The 18726-nt window shown below is 43.3% G+C and overlaps 1 protein-coding gene across 7 annotated transcripts in view; it reads left to right on the top strand.

Moving 5' to 3' along the window:
* Nucleotides 1-18726, top strand: part of SMYD3 (SET and MYND domain containing 3) — a 715741-nt gene that overhangs the window by 597956 nt on the left and 99059 nt on the right. For all 7 annotated transcript variants that reach the window (XM_059905341.1, XM_059905330.1, XM_059905320.1 and 4 more), the window contains 2 exons: nt 7149-7236; nt 11399-11573. In XM_059905341.1, the coding sequence (XP_059761324.1) occupies nt 7149-7236; nt 11399-11573 (263 nt within the window). The remainder of the gene's footprint in view (nt 1-7148; nt 7237-11398; nt 11574-18726) is intronic.

The following is an 18726-nucleotide window of genomic DNA, read 5'->3' as shown; positions in this document are numbered from 1 at the left end:
GGACATCTTTGGGGATGCATGTGTCTGCCTACCACAGAGTCTAACAAGTGAGACATTTTGCCTAGAGCCTAAGATTTGAGCTGCCAGTAGTGAAATATAAAACAGAAAAATTTAATCAAGAATGGCCATGGATGTCAAGATTTTTTTTTTTACATCTTTATTGAAGTATCATTGCTTTACAATAGTGTGTTAGTTTCTGCTGTATAACAAAGTGAATCAGCTATACGTATACATATATCCCCATATCCCCTCCCTCTTGCATCTCCCTCCCACCCTCCCTATCCCACCCCTCTAGGTGGTCGCAAAGCACCGAGCTGATCTCCCTGTGCTATGCGGCTGCTTCCCACTAGCTGTCTGTTTTACGTTTGGTAGTGTATATATGTCAGTGCCACTCTTTCACTTCATCCCGGCTTACCCTTCCCCCTCCCCGTGACCTCAAATCCGTTCTCTACATCTGCATCTTTATTCCTGTCCTGCCCCTAGGTTCATCAGAACCATTTTTTTGTTTTAGATTCCATATATGTGTGTTAGCATACGGTATTTGTTTTTCTTTTTCTGACTTGACTCGGTATGACAGACTCTAGGTCCATCCACCTCACTACAAGTAACTCAGTTTCGTTATTTTTTATGGCTGAGTACTATTCCATTGTATATATGTGCCACATCTTCATTATCCATTCATCTGTTGATGGACACTTAGGTTGCTTCTGTGTCCTAGCTATTGTAAGTAGTGCTGCAATGAACATTGTGGTACATGTCTCTTTTTGAATTGTGGTTTTCTCAGGGTATATGCCCAGTAGTGGGATTGCTGGGTCTTATGGTATTTCTATTTTTAGTTTCTTAAGGAACCTCCATACTGTTCTCCATGGTGGCTGTATCAATTTACATTCCCACCAACAGTGCAAGAGGGTTCCCTTTCCTCCACACCCTCTCCAGCATTTATGGTTTCTAGATTTTTTGATGATGGCCATTCTGACTTGTGTGAGGTGATACCTCATTGTAGTTTTGATTTGCATTTCTCTGATGATTAGCGATGTTGAGCATCCTTTCATGTGTTTGTTAGCAATCTGTATATCTTCCTTGAAGAAATGTCTGTTTAGGTCTTCTGCCCATTTTTGGATTGGGTCGTTTGTTTTTTTGATATTGAGCTGCATGAGCTGCTTGTATATTTTGGAGATTAATCCTTTGTCAGTTGCTTCGTTTGCAAATATTTTCTCCCATTGTCTTTTCCTCTTGTTTGTAGTTTCCTTTGCTGTGCAAAAGCTTTTAAGTTTAATTAGGTCCCATTTGTTTACTTTTGTTTTTATTTTCATTACTCTAGGAGGTGGGTCAAAAAGGATCTTGCTGTGATTTATGTCATAGAATGTTCAGCCGCTGTCTTCCTCTAAGAGTTTTAAAGTGTCTGGCCTTACATTGAGGTCTGTAATCCATTTGGAGTTTATTTTTATGCACGGGGTTAGGAAGTGTTCTAATTTCATTCTTTTACATGTAGCTGTCCAGTTTTCCCAGCACCACTTATTGAAGAGGCTGTCTTTTCTCCATTGTATATTCTTGCCTCCTTTATCAAAGATAAGGTGACCATATGTGCATGAGTTTATCTCTGGGCTTCCTGTCTTGTTCCCTTGATCTGTATTTCTGTTTTTGTGCCACTACCATACTGTCTTGATGACTGTAGCTTTGTAGTATTGTCTGAAGTCAGGGAGCCTAATTCCTCCAGCTCTGTTTTTCTTTCTCAAGATTGCTTTGGCTATTTGGGGTCTTTTGTGTTTCCATACAAATTGTGGAATTTTTTGTTCTAGTTCTGTGAAAAATGCCATTGGTAGTTTGACAGGGATTGCATTGAATCTGTAGATTGCTTTGGGTAGTATAGTCATTTTCACAATGTTGATTGTGAAATCCAAGAACATGGTATATCTTTCCATCTGTTTGTATCATCTTTAATTTCTTTATTCAGTGTCTTATAGTTTTCTGTGCACAGGTCTTTTGTCTCCTTAGGTAGGTTTATTCCTAGGTATTTTCTTCTTTTTGCTGCAATGGTAAATGGGAGTGTTTCCTTAATTTCTCTTTCAGATTTTTCATCATTAGTGTATAGGAATGCAAGAGATTTCTGTGCATTAATTTTATATCCTGCTACTTTACCAAGTTCATTGACTAGCTCTAGTGGTTTTCTGGTTGCATCTTTAGGATTCTCTACGTATAGTATCATGTCATCTGCAAACAGTGACAGTTTTACTTCTTCTTTTCCGATTTGGATTCCTTTTATTTCTTTTTCTTCTCTGATTGCTGTGGCTAAAACTTCCAAAATAATGTTGAATAATAGTGGTAAAAGTGGGCAACCTTGTCTTGTTCCTGATCTTAGTGGAAATGGTTTCAGTTTTTCACCATTGAGGATGATGTTGGCTGTGGGTTTGTCATATATGGCCTTTATTATGTTGAGGTAAGTTCCCTCTATGCCTACTTTCTGGAGGATTTTTATCATAAATGGGTGTTGAATTTTGTCGAAAGCTTTTTCTGCATCTATTGAGATGATCATACGGTTTTTCTTCTTCAATCTGTTAATATAGTGTATCACATTGATTGATTTGCATGTATTGAAGAATCCATGCATTCCTGGGGTAAACCCCACTTGATCATGGTGTATGATCCTTTTAATGTGCTGTTGGATTCGGTTTGCTAGTATTTTTCTGAGGATTTTTGCATCTGTGTTCATCAGTGATATTGGCCTGTAGTTTTCTTTTTTTGTGACATCTCTGTCTCGTTTTGGTATCAGGGTGATGGTGGCCTTGTAGAATGAGTTTGGGAGTGTTCCTCCCTCTGCTATATTTTGGAAGAGTTTGAGAAGGATAGGTGTTAGCTCTTCTCTAAATGTTTGATCGAATTCACCTGTGAAGCCATCTGGTCCTGGGCTTTTGTTTGTTGGAAGATTTTTAATCACAGTTTCAATTTCATTGCTTGTGATTGGTCTGTTTATATTTTCTATTTCTTCCTGGTTCAGTCTTGGAAGGTTGTGCTTTTCTAAGAATTTGTCCATTCCTTCCAGGTTGTCCATTTTATTGGCATATAGTTGCTTGTAGTAATCTCTCACGATCCTTTGTATTTCTGCAGTGTCAGTTGTTACTTCTCCTTTTTCACTTCTAATTCTGTTGACTTGAGTTTTCTCCCTTTTTTTTGTGATGAGTCTGGCTAATGGTTTATCAATTTTGTTTATCTTCTCAAAGAACCAGCTTTTAGTTTATTGATCTTTGCTATTGTTTCCTTCATTTCTTTTTCATTTATTTCTGATCTGATCTTTATGATTTCTTTCCTTCTGCTAACTTTGGGGTTTTTTTGTTCTTCTTTCTCTAGTTGCTTTAGGTGTAAGGTTAGGTTGTTTATTTGAGATATTTCTTGTTTCTTGAGGTAGGATTGTACTGCTATAAACTTCCCTCTTAGAACTGTTTTTGCTGCATCCCATAGGTTTTGGGTCATCATGTTTTCATTGTCTTTTGTTTCTAGGTATTTTTTAATTTCCTCTTTGATTTCTTCAGTGATCTCTTGGTTGTTTAGTAATGTATTGTTTAGCCTCCATGTGTTTGTGTTTTTTTCAGTTTTTTTCCTGTAATTGACATCTAGTCTCATAGCGTTGTGGTTGGAAAAGATACTTGATATGATTTCAGTTTTCTTAAATTTACCGATGCTTGGCTTATGCCCCAAGATATGATCTATCCTGGTGAATGTTCCATGAGCACTTGGGAAGAAAGTGTATTCTGTTGTTTTTTGGATGGAATGTCAGTTAAGTCCATCTTGTCTAATGTGTCATTTAAAGCATGTGTTTCCTTTTTTATCTTCATTTGGATGATCTGTCCATTGGTGAAAGTGCGGTGTTAAATTCCCCTACTGTAATTGTGTTCCTGTCGATTTCCCCTTTTATGGCTGTTAGCATTTGCCTTATGTATTGAGGTGCTCCTGTGTTGGGTGTGTAACTATTTACAATTGTTATATCTTCTTCTTGGATTGATCCCTTGATCATTATGTAGTGTCCTTCTTTGTCTCTTGTAATAGTCTTTATTTAAAGTCTATTTTGTTTGATATGAGAATTGCTGCTCCAGTTTCCTTTTGGCTTCCATTTGCATGGAATATCTTTTTTCATCCCCTCACTTTCAGTCTGTATGTGTCCCTAGGTCTGAAGTCGGTCTCTTGTAGACAGCATATATATGGGTCTTGTTTTTGTATCCATTCAGCCAGCCTATGTCTTTTGGTGGGAGCATTTAATCCATTTACATTGAAGATAATTATCAATATGTATGTTCCTATTACCATTTTCTCAATTGTTTTGGGTTTGTTTTTGTGGGACTTTTCCTTCTCTTGTGTTTCCTGCCTGGAGAAGTTCCTTTAGCATTTGTTGTAAAGCGAGTTTGGTGGTGCTGAATTCTCTTAACTTTTGCTTGTCTGTAAAGGTTTTAATTTCTCTGTCGAATGGTTGTCAAGATTTAATATGGGGGCTTCAACTGGGAGGCACTAGGAAGTTACTAAAGGCTTTTGTGATATAGTGGAACTGTGGCTTCAGGAGATGGAGACGGACTTAGAGCAGGTATTTAGAGGGAGATTGATGTTTAACCTTTTAAAAGCAATTGATTTTTATTTCCCTCTTATACACGAAAAACACTAAGTTCTTACTTAGAATTTCCTAAAAGAAGTAGGGCCCACTTATGGTGTCTTTTTAAAAACCACCCTATTATATTACACATATGTACAACACATGTACACAGAGACTCATAAAGCCCTGTCACACAGACACACTCACACAAATGCACACATTTCCTCCTACACACACCCACTGCCTCTCCCATTCTTGAGATCTCTTTTCTGTGGTACTAGGTGGCCCTCGTTTTTTTCTGCCCTGGCACACTTGAGTGACATGTATCTTCCCACCAGTAACATAGGCTTACTCTGGCAGTGGTTCTCACAGGGGTCATTCTATAAACCTCCCCTAGTAGGCATGTAAGAATCTCCAGGGAGCTACATATAGTTTGAAAAAGTCTTCCCTCCCTCACCTTTACCATCACCCCACAGTGGCCATGATTTGATATCACTTTCTAGAATGGTTCTTCTCCCTGACATCCACTGAGAATCTAGTGGATATGGAACACCTGGTTTTGAGTAGAGTCTGATGAGGATTTCTTACCCTTTGGTTAGCCTCTTTAAAGCAGCGCCATCCAGTAGAACTTTCTGTGATGATAGAACTGTTCTCTGTCTGTGCTGCCCAATATGGTAGCCACAGCCACACGTGGCTACTGAGCTCTTGAAATGTGGACATACAGGAAAAATAGAGGACTCAATAGGAGGACAGACAATGAATAAATGGTAACTCCTACCTTCATTTTGAATTGCTTTTTAAATTTTTTTTTTTTTAAGTTTTTGCAGAAGTCAACATTGGTTCACATGAGTGTAGTTATGCTCATCTTTTACCTAACTTCATTTTGATTGATAACTCAATATTTGATTGAAGTGTAGGGACTTCCCTGGGGGCTCAGTGGTTAAGAATCCGCCTACCAATGCAGGGGACACGGGTTTGAGCCCTGGTCCAGGAAGATCCCACATGCCATGGGGTCACTAAGCCCATGAGCCACAACTACTGAGCCTGCGTGCCACAACTACTAAAGCCCATGCACCTAGAGCCTGTGCTCTGCAACAGGAGAAGCCACCGCAATGAGAAGCCCACGCCCCGCAATGAAGAGTAGCCCCCACTGGCTGCAACTAGAGAAAGCCCGCATACAGCAACAAAGACCTGATGCAGCCATAAATAAATAAATAAATAAATAAATTTATTTGAAGAAAAAAAAAAGTGTTATCCATGGGTCTCCTGACAAATGATTCTTCCTCTTGCCTCTGTTCCCCTTCCTGATAAATACATACATACATATATGTATATATGTAAGCTTTATTGAGATATAATTCACATATGGTACAATTCAATCAGTTAAAGTGTACAATTCAATAGCTTTTCATGTATTCAAAGAGTTATGGAACCATCAACATGATTGATTTTAGAATATTTTCATCACCCCCAAAAAACTCATTAGTAGTCACCCCCCCGTTCTCCCTACCCACCACCCCCTGCCCTAGCCATTTACTAATCTACTTTCCTGTCTCTATGGATTTATCTATTCTGAGCATTTCGTATGGGTGGAATCATACAATATGTGGTCCTTTGTGACTGGCTTCTTTCACTAAGCATGATTTTTTTAAGGTTCATCCATGTTGTAGCATGTATTAGTACTTCATTTCTTTTTTTTTTTTTTTAATTTATTTATTTTTGGCTGCGTTGGGTCTTCCTTGCTGCGTGTGTACTTTCTCTAGCTGCGGCGAGCGGAGGCTACTCTTCGTTGTGGTGTGTGGGCTTCTCATTGCGTTGGCTTCTCTTGTTGCGGAGCACGGGCTCTAGGCATGTGGGCTTCCGTAGTTGTGGCTCGCGGGCTCTAGAGCGCAGGCTCAGTAGTTGTGGGGCACGGGCTTCGTTGCTCCGCGGCATGTGGGAAGTTCCCGGACCAGGGCTTGAACCCTTGTCCCCTGCATTGGCAGGCGGATTCTTAACCACTGCGCCACCAGGGAAGCCCAGTACTTGATTTCTTTTTATTGTCAACTAATATTCCATTGTATGGCTATACCACATTTTGTTTATCCATTCATTGGTTGATGGACATTTGGGTTGTTTCTACTTTATTTGCTATTATGAATAATGCTGCTGTGAACATTTATGTACAAGTTTTTATGTGAACATATATTCTCATTTTTATTGCATATACATCTATGGAGTGGAATTGTTGTATAGTAACTCTGTGTTTAACTTTTAGAATAACTGCCAAACTGTTTTCCAAAGTGGCTGCACCATTTTACATTTCTACAAGTAATGCATGAGGGTTCCAATTTTTCCACAACCTTACCAACATTTGTTATTATCTTTTTTATTATAACCATCCTAGTTATGAAATGATATATCCTTGTGGTTTTGATTTGCATTTCCCCGATGGCTAATAATATTGAGCATCTTTTCATGTGTTTATTGGCCATCTGTATATCTTCTCTGGAGAAATATCTATTCAGATCCTTTGCCCATTTTTTAATTGAGGAATTTGTCTTCCTCTGTTCTTTTAATTTGGCCCGAACAGGATGCTGATATGCTAACTGGTGATGAACAAGTATGGAAGGAAGTTCAAGAATCCCTGAAAAAAATCGAAGAACTGAAGGCACATTGGAGTATCCTTTTACCTGTGGATTGAGTTGTTTTGTGGGATTGCTTCCTTACCGGTTGGAGCCTGGTATTAATGAATCCATGTCCAGGGTTTGACCTCTCCACGAGCCAAAGAGCTTCATTCTGTTCCGTGGTCACAGGTTGCATCCCTGACCCCAGCCAACAATTTCAGTAATGGCTAAGGAAGATATGGTAAGATCAGCATGAATTCCACTCCACCATTAGATGATAATCCAAATTTATAGGCAGGATTAGTGGGACAGTAAGTAGTACTCTCGTTATGTGTACAAGGTAACAAATTTCTGGATTCCCTTCCTCCCGTAACCTACCTCTCTAAAAAGTATAACTTGGAATCCTTATAATTTAATGACTGTAGTCAACCATGACTGCAATGGCAATGGGAGTTGCTTCACAATACATTTTCTTGGTAAATAGTGAGGGGACCTTGGGAGGACTCACTCCCAGTAAGCACTGGAGGATTGTAAGAGCCCGTGGTCTGTCAGTCTTTGAGTCTCAAGGAGTTGATTAACTCCCAGGTGGATTCACTGTGTTCCCCTTTCTCTTTTCCCCCAATCGTCTTATGGTCATGGAAAAGTGTGCAGAAAGGTGCCTGTTCTGTCATCGATAGTCTGTTCTCTTTGGGTGGGTTGTCTGCCCTGCTCCCCTCACCGGAGCAGAGTGACCTGTGGTAAACACCCAGAAAATGCCAGGGGCTAAATTTATGAGCAAATACATGGTCAGCATTAGCTTGGGAGAAAAGCCTCTTAGCTAAAATTATTCCATTTTTTTGCTCACTGAGGGGTTTTACAGGAAAGGTTTACCTTGTTTGCCAGGTGACTGTTGCCAGTGTTTCGAAGGGAAGTTGTCATGTGGTCCCTCCCAGCTTGCTGGGGGATAAAGTAGATGTATTCCTGTCAGCGGCTGCATCTGGTTTTTACTTCTAAGGCTTGTCACCTCAAACCTCTTTAAAATGAGTTGGAGCATATGTAAATGAACAGGCAAATAATTATGGAGGTCATGCAACATGATGTTAAAATAGAGTCAAAGTCTTGCCACAGAAATGTCTGGCATTGTGTAAGAGACAGGCATTCCTCCTGACAATCCATCAAATATCTAATCCTAGGATGAAAAGCCACAGAGGTTAGCGTGGCAGTCTGTTACGAAACCAGTGCGTTGCCTAAGATACTGCTTCCCCCAGCCTCTGGGGGCCACATGCAGCAAACTTTAAACATGCACGTCAGGTGAGTACAACAGAAAGTCATCAAGTCACTTTTCTTCAATAAATGTGCCTCTTCCGAGACCAGAGGCAACTCCTCAGAGACAGGACTCGTCCTAAAATTACAGAGTGTTATGTACAGAAAGGCCCTCAGCCATGTGTTAGGGGGCCTGAAGTTCTAACCAGGAAGTCAGGCCTGTGGGGTAAGGTATTATGACACCAGAGGCCCCCGCTGAAAGAAAAATATATTTCCTGTGAGGGTTAATAAAGATAGGAGCTCCCACTCACGCAAGTGGCTTGATTGGTTTATCAAAAGTGTTCACTGATGTGTTGGAAAGCAGTGCCCTGAGAGTCTGAATGGTGGAAAAGGTAGATTTTGCCGGAGAGAGGGCAAAGGACAGGTGGGCCGTCTGTCCAGGATGGGGGATGCTGTGTTAGGACCAGAGGAAGAGGTTTTGAGCTGGAGGTGGGGCGGAGAGCCCTGGACTGTGTGAGAGTCGGACAGGGTGTGGGTGTATGGCGGGGAAATGCCATCAACCTTACTCCACTGACCCATCTTCCTTAAGCTGGTCACGCTTGGAGGTCATGGCACAGTAAAAGGAGGAGGAAGGCACTGATATTTGTGCAGTATGATCTTGTGCAAGACACTAAATGTTCTCCCACTGTGTCCCAGGTACACAATTCTGCCTGGCTCAGGAGAGAACACGTGAAGCGTTTTTTAAAAACTTTACATACAGTATCTTATTTAATTCTTACAGCGACATTAGGCATTTTTATTTCTGGCCTACTTCAAAGCACAGGTGATGTCCTCAGAACCTCAAATCTGACCAATGACAGAACTAGCTTAGATTTATTTATTTATTTATTTTAACATCTTTATGGAGTATAATTGTTTTACAATAGTGTGTTAGTTTCTTCTTTATAACAAAGTGAATCAGTTATACATATACATATGTTCCCATATCTCTTCCCTCTTGCGTCTCCCTCCCACCCTCCCTATCCCACCCCTCTAAGTGGTCACAAACCACTGAGCTGATCTCCCTGTGCTATGCGGCTGCTTCCCACTAGCTATCTGTTTTACGTTTGGTAGTGTATATATGTCCATGCCACTCTCTCACTTTGTCACAGCTTACCCTTCCCCCTCCCCATATCCTGAAGTCCATTCTCTAGTAGGTCTGTGTCTTTTTTCCCGTCTTACCCCTAGGTTCTTCATGACCTTTTTTTTTTTTCTTAGATTCCATATATACGTGTTAGCATATGGTATTTGTTTTTCTCTTTCTGACTTACTTCACTCTGTATGACAGACTCTAGGTCCATCCACCTCACTCAAGTAACTCAGTTTCGTTTCTTTTTATGGCTGAGTAATATTCCATTGTGTATATGTGTCACATCTTCTTTATCCATTCATATGTCGATGGACACTTAGATTGCTTCCATGTCCTGGCTATTGTAAATAGAGCTGCAATGAACATTTTGGTACATGTCTCTTTTTGAATTATGGTTTCCTCAGGGTATATGCCCAGTAGTGGGATTGCTGGGTTGCGTGGGGGTTCTATTTTTAGTTTTTTAAGGAACCTCCATACTGTTCTTCATAGTGGCTGTATCAATTTACATTCCCACCAACAGTGCAAGAGTGTTCCCTTTTCTCCACACCCTCTCCAACATTCATTGTTTCTAGATTTTTTGATGATGGCCGTTCTGACCGGTGTGAGATACCTCATTGTAGTTTTGATTTGCATTTCTCTAATGATTAGTGACGTTGAGCATCCTTTCACGTGTTTGTTGGCAATCTGTATATCTTAAATCCAGCTTCTTCTGCAGTCAAACGCTGTGCCATTTCTGTAAATCTGCAAACCTTGCACCCTGTGGAATTCCAGCCTATGGAAGCAGATGAAGTCGGAGCTACACAGGTTGCAGGTGAGGGAGGAGCGGGAGCTGGGCAGTCCCAGCCTAGCGTCCTCCTTGGCCTCGGCCGTGCCTAACACAGCATCAAAGGGAAGAAACTGTGTCATGTCCCTGGGGCCTGCCTTCTCTCTCACCTGCAGCTGTGCTTCTGAGGGAGTTCACCTGCAGGACTCGAGGCGCGCTGCATACACCACGTCCTCAGTTGTCTGAGTGCCTCGTCAGTTTTAAAAAGTGAGGTCCCACTGGGCTCCATGAGAGTAAGTTATGGACTCACGGTTAATCGGAAAGTCACAGTGGCTCTGAAGTGAAGATTGGGTCTTCTCCCCACCCTTTTTAAAGCATCCTTTCCCCCTGCCTGCAATTTATGTACATAAGCCACATGTTCTTAATATTTATCTTTTACTTTGGGGGTTTAAAATAAGAATACCTTTATTTGGTTAAGTATAGACTTGAATCACTTTTGTTTTATAATCAAAAACCTTAAATTTGAGATCCAGTGGAAATGGATTTCTTTAAGTTGTTTCCCCTAGCATGTGCCTGGGGTTGTGTTTTTGGTTTCTTATATGCCCAAGGTTCAAATGACACAGAAACAAAAATGAGCTCCTCCTTTTTTAAAAGGAGTGTCTCTAAAGCTTTTTTAATTTCAGATCGTTTTTGAAACAGAAACTAACAGAGTAAATAATTTTAAACTGAATGAACTTAGTCTTTAGCTCATTTAATAAACAGCTGCATTTATTTCATGGCTAGGTTTAAAGAGAATACATGTAGGAATAGGAAGGAAGAATGGTTCTCTGGAAATCTAATCCCTCAAAGCACAAGCTTGGTTGGAAGATGGTTTGTTGATGTAAACAGAATTTCCTTCTCTGAGACACCGCTTACATGTTTTTGTTTCTCAAGTGTGTATTCAGGCAGCTCTCATCTGTGCAAAATAATGGGCGCTTCCTTCCCTCCTGTGCCTGGGAGCTCTTCAGCCTATTCAAGAATCTCATTTTACTTTTGTTTTTTCTTGATGAAGACAATGAATCCTTAACTAAGGTTAATAACAGAGTGGGAACAGGTTCTGGCCATGTGCCAGGCGATCCTAAGCAGCAACGCTGAGCGGCTTCCCGATATCAACATCTACCAGCTGAAAGTGCTCGACTGTGCCATGGACGCCTGCATCAACCTCGGGCTGCTGGAGGAGGCATTGTTCTACGGCATTCGGACCATGGAGCCGTACAGGTGAGTCCGGGGAGGGGCTAAAGTAAGGGCTACAGTGTCTTTACTTGGGGCAGAGGCTCGCGAGAGCCTGACATCATCCTGATCGCTGCTGCTTTGTAAGAGTGTTCCATCTGCTTCTCAGTCAGTGTGTAAAACCACACCTTGGTTCATTGATGCGTTCATTCCTCATTTGTGAAGTTCCTTCCGTGTGTCAGGCACTGTGGGTGTGCAGGGACTGATGAAATGCTGTCTGCACGTGGAGCTAGTGCTTGTAATAAGGTGCAGCGCTTGCCATGGCAGAGGCAAGTACAGAGTTTGGGGGAACAGATAGGGGCTCGGCACAGACGTAGCCTGGGGGCTGCGGCCTGTGGCCTTAGCCCTGCCGATCTAGGTGAGGACGCCGGTGTGGGACCCTCCACCTGGCTGACAGCAGTACTGGTTTCTTCCATTTCTCAGGGCTTTATGGTTCCTGGGGTGCCTTCACTTGAACCATTTGACCTCATAATCACCTTATGACCCAAGCAGGAGAGCAGGGAGACAGCGCTGCTCAAACATGTCATTGAGTCAGGGGAAGGAACTACTGGTAATGAATTGTTTCTTGACCGGCCTCAGCTCCTCCAGACCAGTGCGTGTTTTGCCCCTAGAGGTTCTGGTAACTCAGGGGAGCTTTCGGAGGGAGCGCAGTGTTGAAGTCTAGTGCTGAGAATTTGGTGCTGGTGGGTGTGGGACCCTGGTTTGCAGTGGGCTAAGAACATACGTTTGGAAGATGAGATAGGTCAGTCCAGAAGAAAGGGCACAGAGATGCATATACCATCATCTGAGGTTGCAATAGCCGCCTCCAGCACAGAACAAGGTCACTCACTGCGGGGAAGGTGCCCTGAAAGCATCTGGGACCTGGGGAGGCTGGGGGAGGCCCCTGCGGAGGAGGGGCACCATTCCAGGCAGATACTGAGTTTCCCAGCTCTGAAGACCATGCAGACACGATGTTAGCCCTAAGGGGCTGAGGAAAGGGAGGATCCAGGTCTAGACCTATGCAACATGGCAACAGGCAGGGGAGTGGCCCTCAGGGAAGGAGGGGAGGGAGGCAGAGCCCAGGGCGCCGTCTGTCCCCACTTGAGGAAGAGCCTCAGAAGACACCAGGGCTGGGAAGTTACCAGGATCAACACGATAAGAACAGAAGCAAGTCCAGGGTCTGGGATGTCAGTCCGGGCAAAGGGAGGAAGCCGGAAATGATACATTTGGTCAGGAAGCCAGGAGCCGGAAATGATACATTTGGTCAGGAAGCCAGGAGCACGGTGCAGACAGAGAAGAGCCTAGAGATGGCATAGACCCACCAGCCAGGTGCATGGCAGAAGTCCATAGGCCAGCCACGGCACCAGGGTGACCCTGAGGGTGTTTTTCAGAACTTCTCTAGGTGGTTTCTCCCAGTGCCTTGTGGTTGAACAGCTTCGGAATCCAGACTGTGAGTCAGCTTTAATCAAACTTATAAGAGATTGCCTTGAGGGCTGGGACTGTAGACTTTCCCATGAGCGTGAAATGTCTGTTAGGTATGATGAATCTTGTGGGTTCTCAGAAAATATGAATTGAATACAAAGAGATAAGGCTTCGTTCGTTCTCTGTGTTGCAATGAGAGGCAGGTTGGGGACAGTTGGCGTTACCCCTCTGAACTCAGGGCTCAGGCTCAGGACGCCAAACCACAGGCTGCCCGGTGAGCGGATGGAATCCGGCCAGGAGACAAAGACGGAAAATCCTCTTTCCTTCAGACCCCCTCAGCGGCCGCTTGCCCCGCTGCCGTCTGGGGCTGGAAGTGCGCTGAGCCCGCCGCCCAGGCACAGGAATATATGTTGGTCCCCCAGCTTCATTAAGAAAGCCGCATGCCTTTGAGGGAGCTCATTCTCCATGTACTTTTGAATCCTCTTCTCTCCATAGCCCCCAAGGCTTCTCTGAAGGACTTTCTTACCCCCTTAATTAACTGGCAGTTTCACTGACTTAAACTTGAATCAAACAAAGAGGCCTTTCTTGTAAGTGAGGCCAAGTCCACGGAATGTACTCCATGTTGTTTGGAATACTTTTGGTTATGTTTCCCTGGTGTTGGGCAGGTCACGATCTCTCTGTAAATTTACCCTCTGTTCTTACACTGGGTGACAATTTCCAAGCTTCCCTCCGTTTCTTCTCCCTGGAGCTTATTAAGGAGTTGCTCTGTGGTGTTCTGTATTTCAAGAAATCAAATCTGCAATGATCCACTTCAAACGAGTGAGATCTGAACTGTTTGCTTTCAAAGTTGCAGCAGAGGAAAGGGCTATCAGTAATCCAGACCAACAGAGCTAAGAGAAATGAGAGGGGTGGATGCCGACAGACTTGGCCTTTTTTCCCTTTAGCTCAGGCAAAAGTGAAAATAAAGAACTAACGGGCCAGATGCCCTGCAAGCCCTTTAACAGTCTTAGAGCGTGAGGTAGGAATCCCGAGGTGGGCAGTGGTTTTCACCCCGCAGGTGTGCACGAGGGAACTCACGCTGTGGGCCTCCCCCATCTACACGGTCTCCCGGCAAATGCTCCGGGTGGGCTTGTTGTCCACCTGTAGCCAAGGACACGGGCAGTTAGGCACGCGTTACCGAGAGGTGACTGGATTGCCATCTGCCGTAACAGTTTTACAGTGTTAATATACTGTTTTCAACAACTAGATTGAGGTCAAGACTCTAGTGATGATTTTGTCACTGCTGACCTTGGCTAAATCTTAACTGCTGACCTTAGAGGGGAAGGTGTCCATTATTCCATTTTTATCCAAATCACCGCGTTGCCCTCAGCTCCCTTCTTGTCACTCCATCATTTATTTTTACTCAATAGAAGTTCCTTTTATGGTGCAACATAAAATATTAAGTTCTTTATGTTTCATAAAGCAATTTGGAATTAATTCACATACAACAAAATGTGTAATCTTTAGTATTAGCTCATAATACTTCTCCTGAGAGTATCTATGTGTGTATCTGTGATTATATATGCAGTCATCTGTCTGTTAGCACTACCAACATTAAGTAAAGGTATTTCCCAAATTTTACTTAAAAATACAAGTCAGTCAAACCTCAGCTGTAAGACGAATTAGGTTCCAAAAGTTAGTTTGCCAGTTGGTAGTTTAGAACTTGGAAAGCATTTTCTTACTGAAGAAGGTGTGACAGATCACGCTGAGGTCCCCTGGACTAGCCCGTCAAAGTCTGCTCGGCATGATCAATGTAGGCCATAAGTTTTTTTAAAAAAAAAGGAGAAAGAAATACAAAAACAAAACTGAACATAGTTTTGAAAACTAAGATTTAAATTATGTTGAATACAAATTAAAGTTGATTTTCTTGAGGAACCAGAGGCTGATACGGAGGTACAGAGGCTTCTTAAGGCTTCGAGGAGGACTTTCAATATATTCACACGTTCTGTTAATTTTTTTCTAACATCTTTATTGGAGTATACTTGCTTTACAATGGTGTGTTAGTTTCTGCTTTATAACAAAGTGAATCAGCTATACGTATACGTATATCCACATACCTCCTCCCTCTTGCTTCTCCCTCCCACCCTCCCTATCCCACCCCTCTAGGTGGTCACAAACCACCGAGCTGATCTCCCTGTGCTATGCGGCTGCTTCCCACCAGCTGTCTGTTTTATGTTTGGTAGTGTATATATGTCCATGCCACTCTCTCCCTTCATCCCAGCTTACCCTTCCCCCTCCCCGTGACCTCAAGTCCATTTCAATATATTCACACGTTCTGGTAATTTTTGTTGTAAGAATAATACATACTCCTAGGAAAGGACATTTTCAAAATGACGGAAAGGTAAAAATCATCCTCATCTTTCACACTCGTGTCCCACTCCCTAAAGATAGCCATGGTAAGTTTCTTTCTGAACTTTTCCATGTGTGAGGCACTCGTCTGACTATATTCCAAAGCCCCACTTTTCCCTCCTTTCCTCACTTTCTGTCTTCTTCTTGTCTTTCTTGGGGAGAGACTTGGTCCCAATCCTGATCTATTAAATATGCCTACTGGCGCGGTGGGTGGGTAAGGAAAGGTGACAAGGAGAAAAGGGATGGAGAAGCCAAGAATTCTCCTTAGTGGGAGAGAGAAGGAAAAAATAGGGTCGCTCTCTGTCTCATGTTCCATAACTTGCTTTTTTCACTTTACTACAAAGTGTGGGCATCTGTGCAGATCGACTCCTGCATGTCTACCTCATTCTTTTTAACAGATACCTAGTATATCATCTCATGAATGTACCGTAATTTGTCCATCAGTCCCTCTGGTCTCCATGTATGTTTACCACGTCAAACAATACTATGATTAATGGCCACGTACTTGCATCCTTTTGTTCTGATGTGACTGAAGCCATAGGGTGAATCCATATGATAAATTCCTAAATGCTAACTTGCTGCATCAAAAGTTATGTACATTTTCACTGTAGATAACTGTTACCAAATTGTGTCCCCCAAAATGTTCCTCTTTTCTCAAAAGAATTAAGAATGGATAGCATGATATTGATTATATCTGATTTAAATTCATTTCATAATATATAAGGGCCTTTTCCTGATCAAAGTCTGTTCTTGTAGAGTGAGGTTTGCTTGTATTGATTTACTTATCCAAAAATAGTGCTGGGAATGACATTTTGTAAGTTACCTGGAAAGAAGCAGAAGAACAGGAATGACGATGGGTCTTACGCGTGAGTGCGCAAGGGGTATGAAGTCCTTCTCAAGGGGAAGAAATCGTGAAAGAGTAAGATTTTATCTCATCGTTTTCTGTGCTTTGTTGTCAGAAAAAAAAATGGTGGGAAGAATGGCAGTAAAATGCAGCTGGTGGTTTGTGTACATGACGTAGTTACAAGTAAGTGTTTGTAACTCAGAGATTGCCAGTTATCACATAGCAGCCGTATCCGTTTTGATTTTGCCAGTAATTTTTTGACTTTTCCCTCAGAAGCTTTAGCAGATAAGTTGATGAAATGTAAGGTTTCATCACAGCAGTACCTTCTACGACTGTTTTCAAGCTGGCTTTTCTTCTGAAGACGTTTACAATTGGTCTTCTGTGGGTCTCTGTCTAGTCCAAGAGCCAGCAGAGCACGTGGGTGCACGTTACCCGGGGCGCAGTCACTCACTCACTCGGCACTTACCTGGGCCTGCTCTACTGTTGCCTCATCTCTCCGTGTCACAGACCTTGTTGGGCTGCTCCAGGAGAATGCTTGTGTCCGTATACCTGTCAGTGAAGCTCATTCCTAGAGGGCAGGGTCTTGGCTGGGGGTATCAGCTGTAGGACATTTCCTCAGCCAGACTCACAGAGGAGGACCCCAGAGGTAAAGCAGAGCTGGGTCTCCAGCCAGGAGGGGACCTGAGAATCGGAGCTTCACCCAGCCTTCTGTTCACGCACCTTGTTTGCAATCTGTCTTCCATGGTGAGGTTTACAGAATTATTTCACCCAGTGAATGAACAGATGTTTTATTCTCTGCTTACTGATGTGGACAGTAATCCCTTAGCCACTTAATCATTTTTTTTCCACACTGTAATTTTCAATTAAAGTATCTTTGGTGGCCAAACCCCTATATGAGAGTTTGCGCTCTGTGTGCATGTTTGTGTAAAATACCGAGTTACCTGATACCTCTAATCGGGGCCTCTCTTTCTTTGCTGCCAGTTCTGTGAGGTTATTTCTTAGCCACGGCCCCTTGTCTTGACCCTGGGGCAGTGACCACCCGCCTGGCAGATGGGGTAGGGGCCCATCGAGGCCCAAGCACTCTTAATTTAACCTGTTTAATATCAGCCCCTTCGTTTAATTCCAAAGGGCGCTTTTAATTCAGAATCTAGAAATACAGCAAAAGGAAAAAGAAGGCGAAGGAGAGAAAAGAGGAAGAGGAAGGAGGCGAGAACAGTGCAGATGATGAGATGCCGCAGTTCAGGTGCACGTGTGTTTATTAAACTACTGACTTGAGCTCATTCCTAGTTACTCGCGTTTCCAGGTCCAGATAACCTGGAGCTAGTGTGAGGCTTTTGGTAGGAGAATAAAGAAGAGCAGGATGAGTGATTTCTCTGACTGCACTTTACTTGGGGCAGCAGAGAAATGAAAACATCTTGCCTTCAGTGGTCCACTCCTCTAAAAACACCCTAACTTCCCTTTCGCTCTAACCATCTTGCTGGAGATGCCACCTGTGTGTTTGGGTAAAGACATTTATTGACCATTGTGCTGGGTGGTTCCAGCCCTGACCCCACTAGTTGCGAGAGAATGACCCAGCTTTGTGGCTTTAGTTCCGAAAGAGAAATAAAGGGTAGTCTGTGCATGGAACTGGCATGAGGCTCTGACCCTCCAGCCCCTCTGAAAGAGGGGAGGGGCGGCCACGAGCCCACCCATTCTCCTGGATGCCGCAGCTCCTCTGCCCATTGCCACCACCCCAGGCCTCTGGCCCTTGAACAAGAGCTGCAGATTCTGACAGAGCTCCCGGTGACAGCAGACAGGCCTAGGTGACAGCTTCACAGACCAAGCCTTAATCCAACCTGGGTCTTCCCACCTGACTTAAGGGCGGCACAGATGACTGGGCACTGCTGGTATATGTACAGCCCCTGCTGGGGAGGGGAAGGTGACCCACACGTTGCCCCCAACATGCTGTGCACAGCAGGACACGTGTGAAACCCATGCTTCCTGCTGTCTCCTGGCCACACAGCTCTGTATGTTTGTCTTTCCTGGCTACCGGAGGGCCACCACCTGACCATCGTTCAGAGACCCCACCTTCTGCTTTATCCTGGATCATAGTGTTGAAATCCTCTGCTGAACTTTATTCCGCCCACTCCCCCTGTGCTAGGATTGCTAGATCAGCACATTGCCCAGAGCCACATTCCTCCTCTCAGACAAGAAAATCCCACAGCCGCGGGCCAGCGTCATCCATCCCCACACTTACCTCGACTCTAGACACCCCAGGCTAGGTCGGGGCACAGGACATACTTCTTGTCTGTTGCATTTGTCTGATTCCCGGTAAACAGCCTCCCTGGGGAGCAAGATGAAAGCCGCACTCCACCCTGGGATTAGGTACCTGCACAGGAAAGCATTTCATCTTCTGTGTTCACCCATGTATATTCTCTGAGAAATGGTCTTCTGTCTTCCTATTTAAGAAAGCATTTCCAGAATAAAAACATTTCCTATTGCGTTTCACTTTTTTTTTTTAAACTTTCA

The sequence above is a fragment of the Balaenoptera ricei genome, chromosome 1 (genome assembly GCF_028023285.1).
Source record: "Balaenoptera ricei isolate mBalRic1 chromosome 1, mBalRic1.hap2, whole genome shotgun sequence".
In the NCBI taxonomy this organism is placed as follows: domain Eukaryota; kingdom Metazoa; phylum Chordata; class Mammalia; order Artiodactyla; family Balaenopteridae; genus Balaenoptera; species Balaenoptera ricei.
The sequence above is the reverse complement of the archived record's forward strand: the minus strand, read 5'-3'. Positions and strand labels throughout refer to the sequence as shown.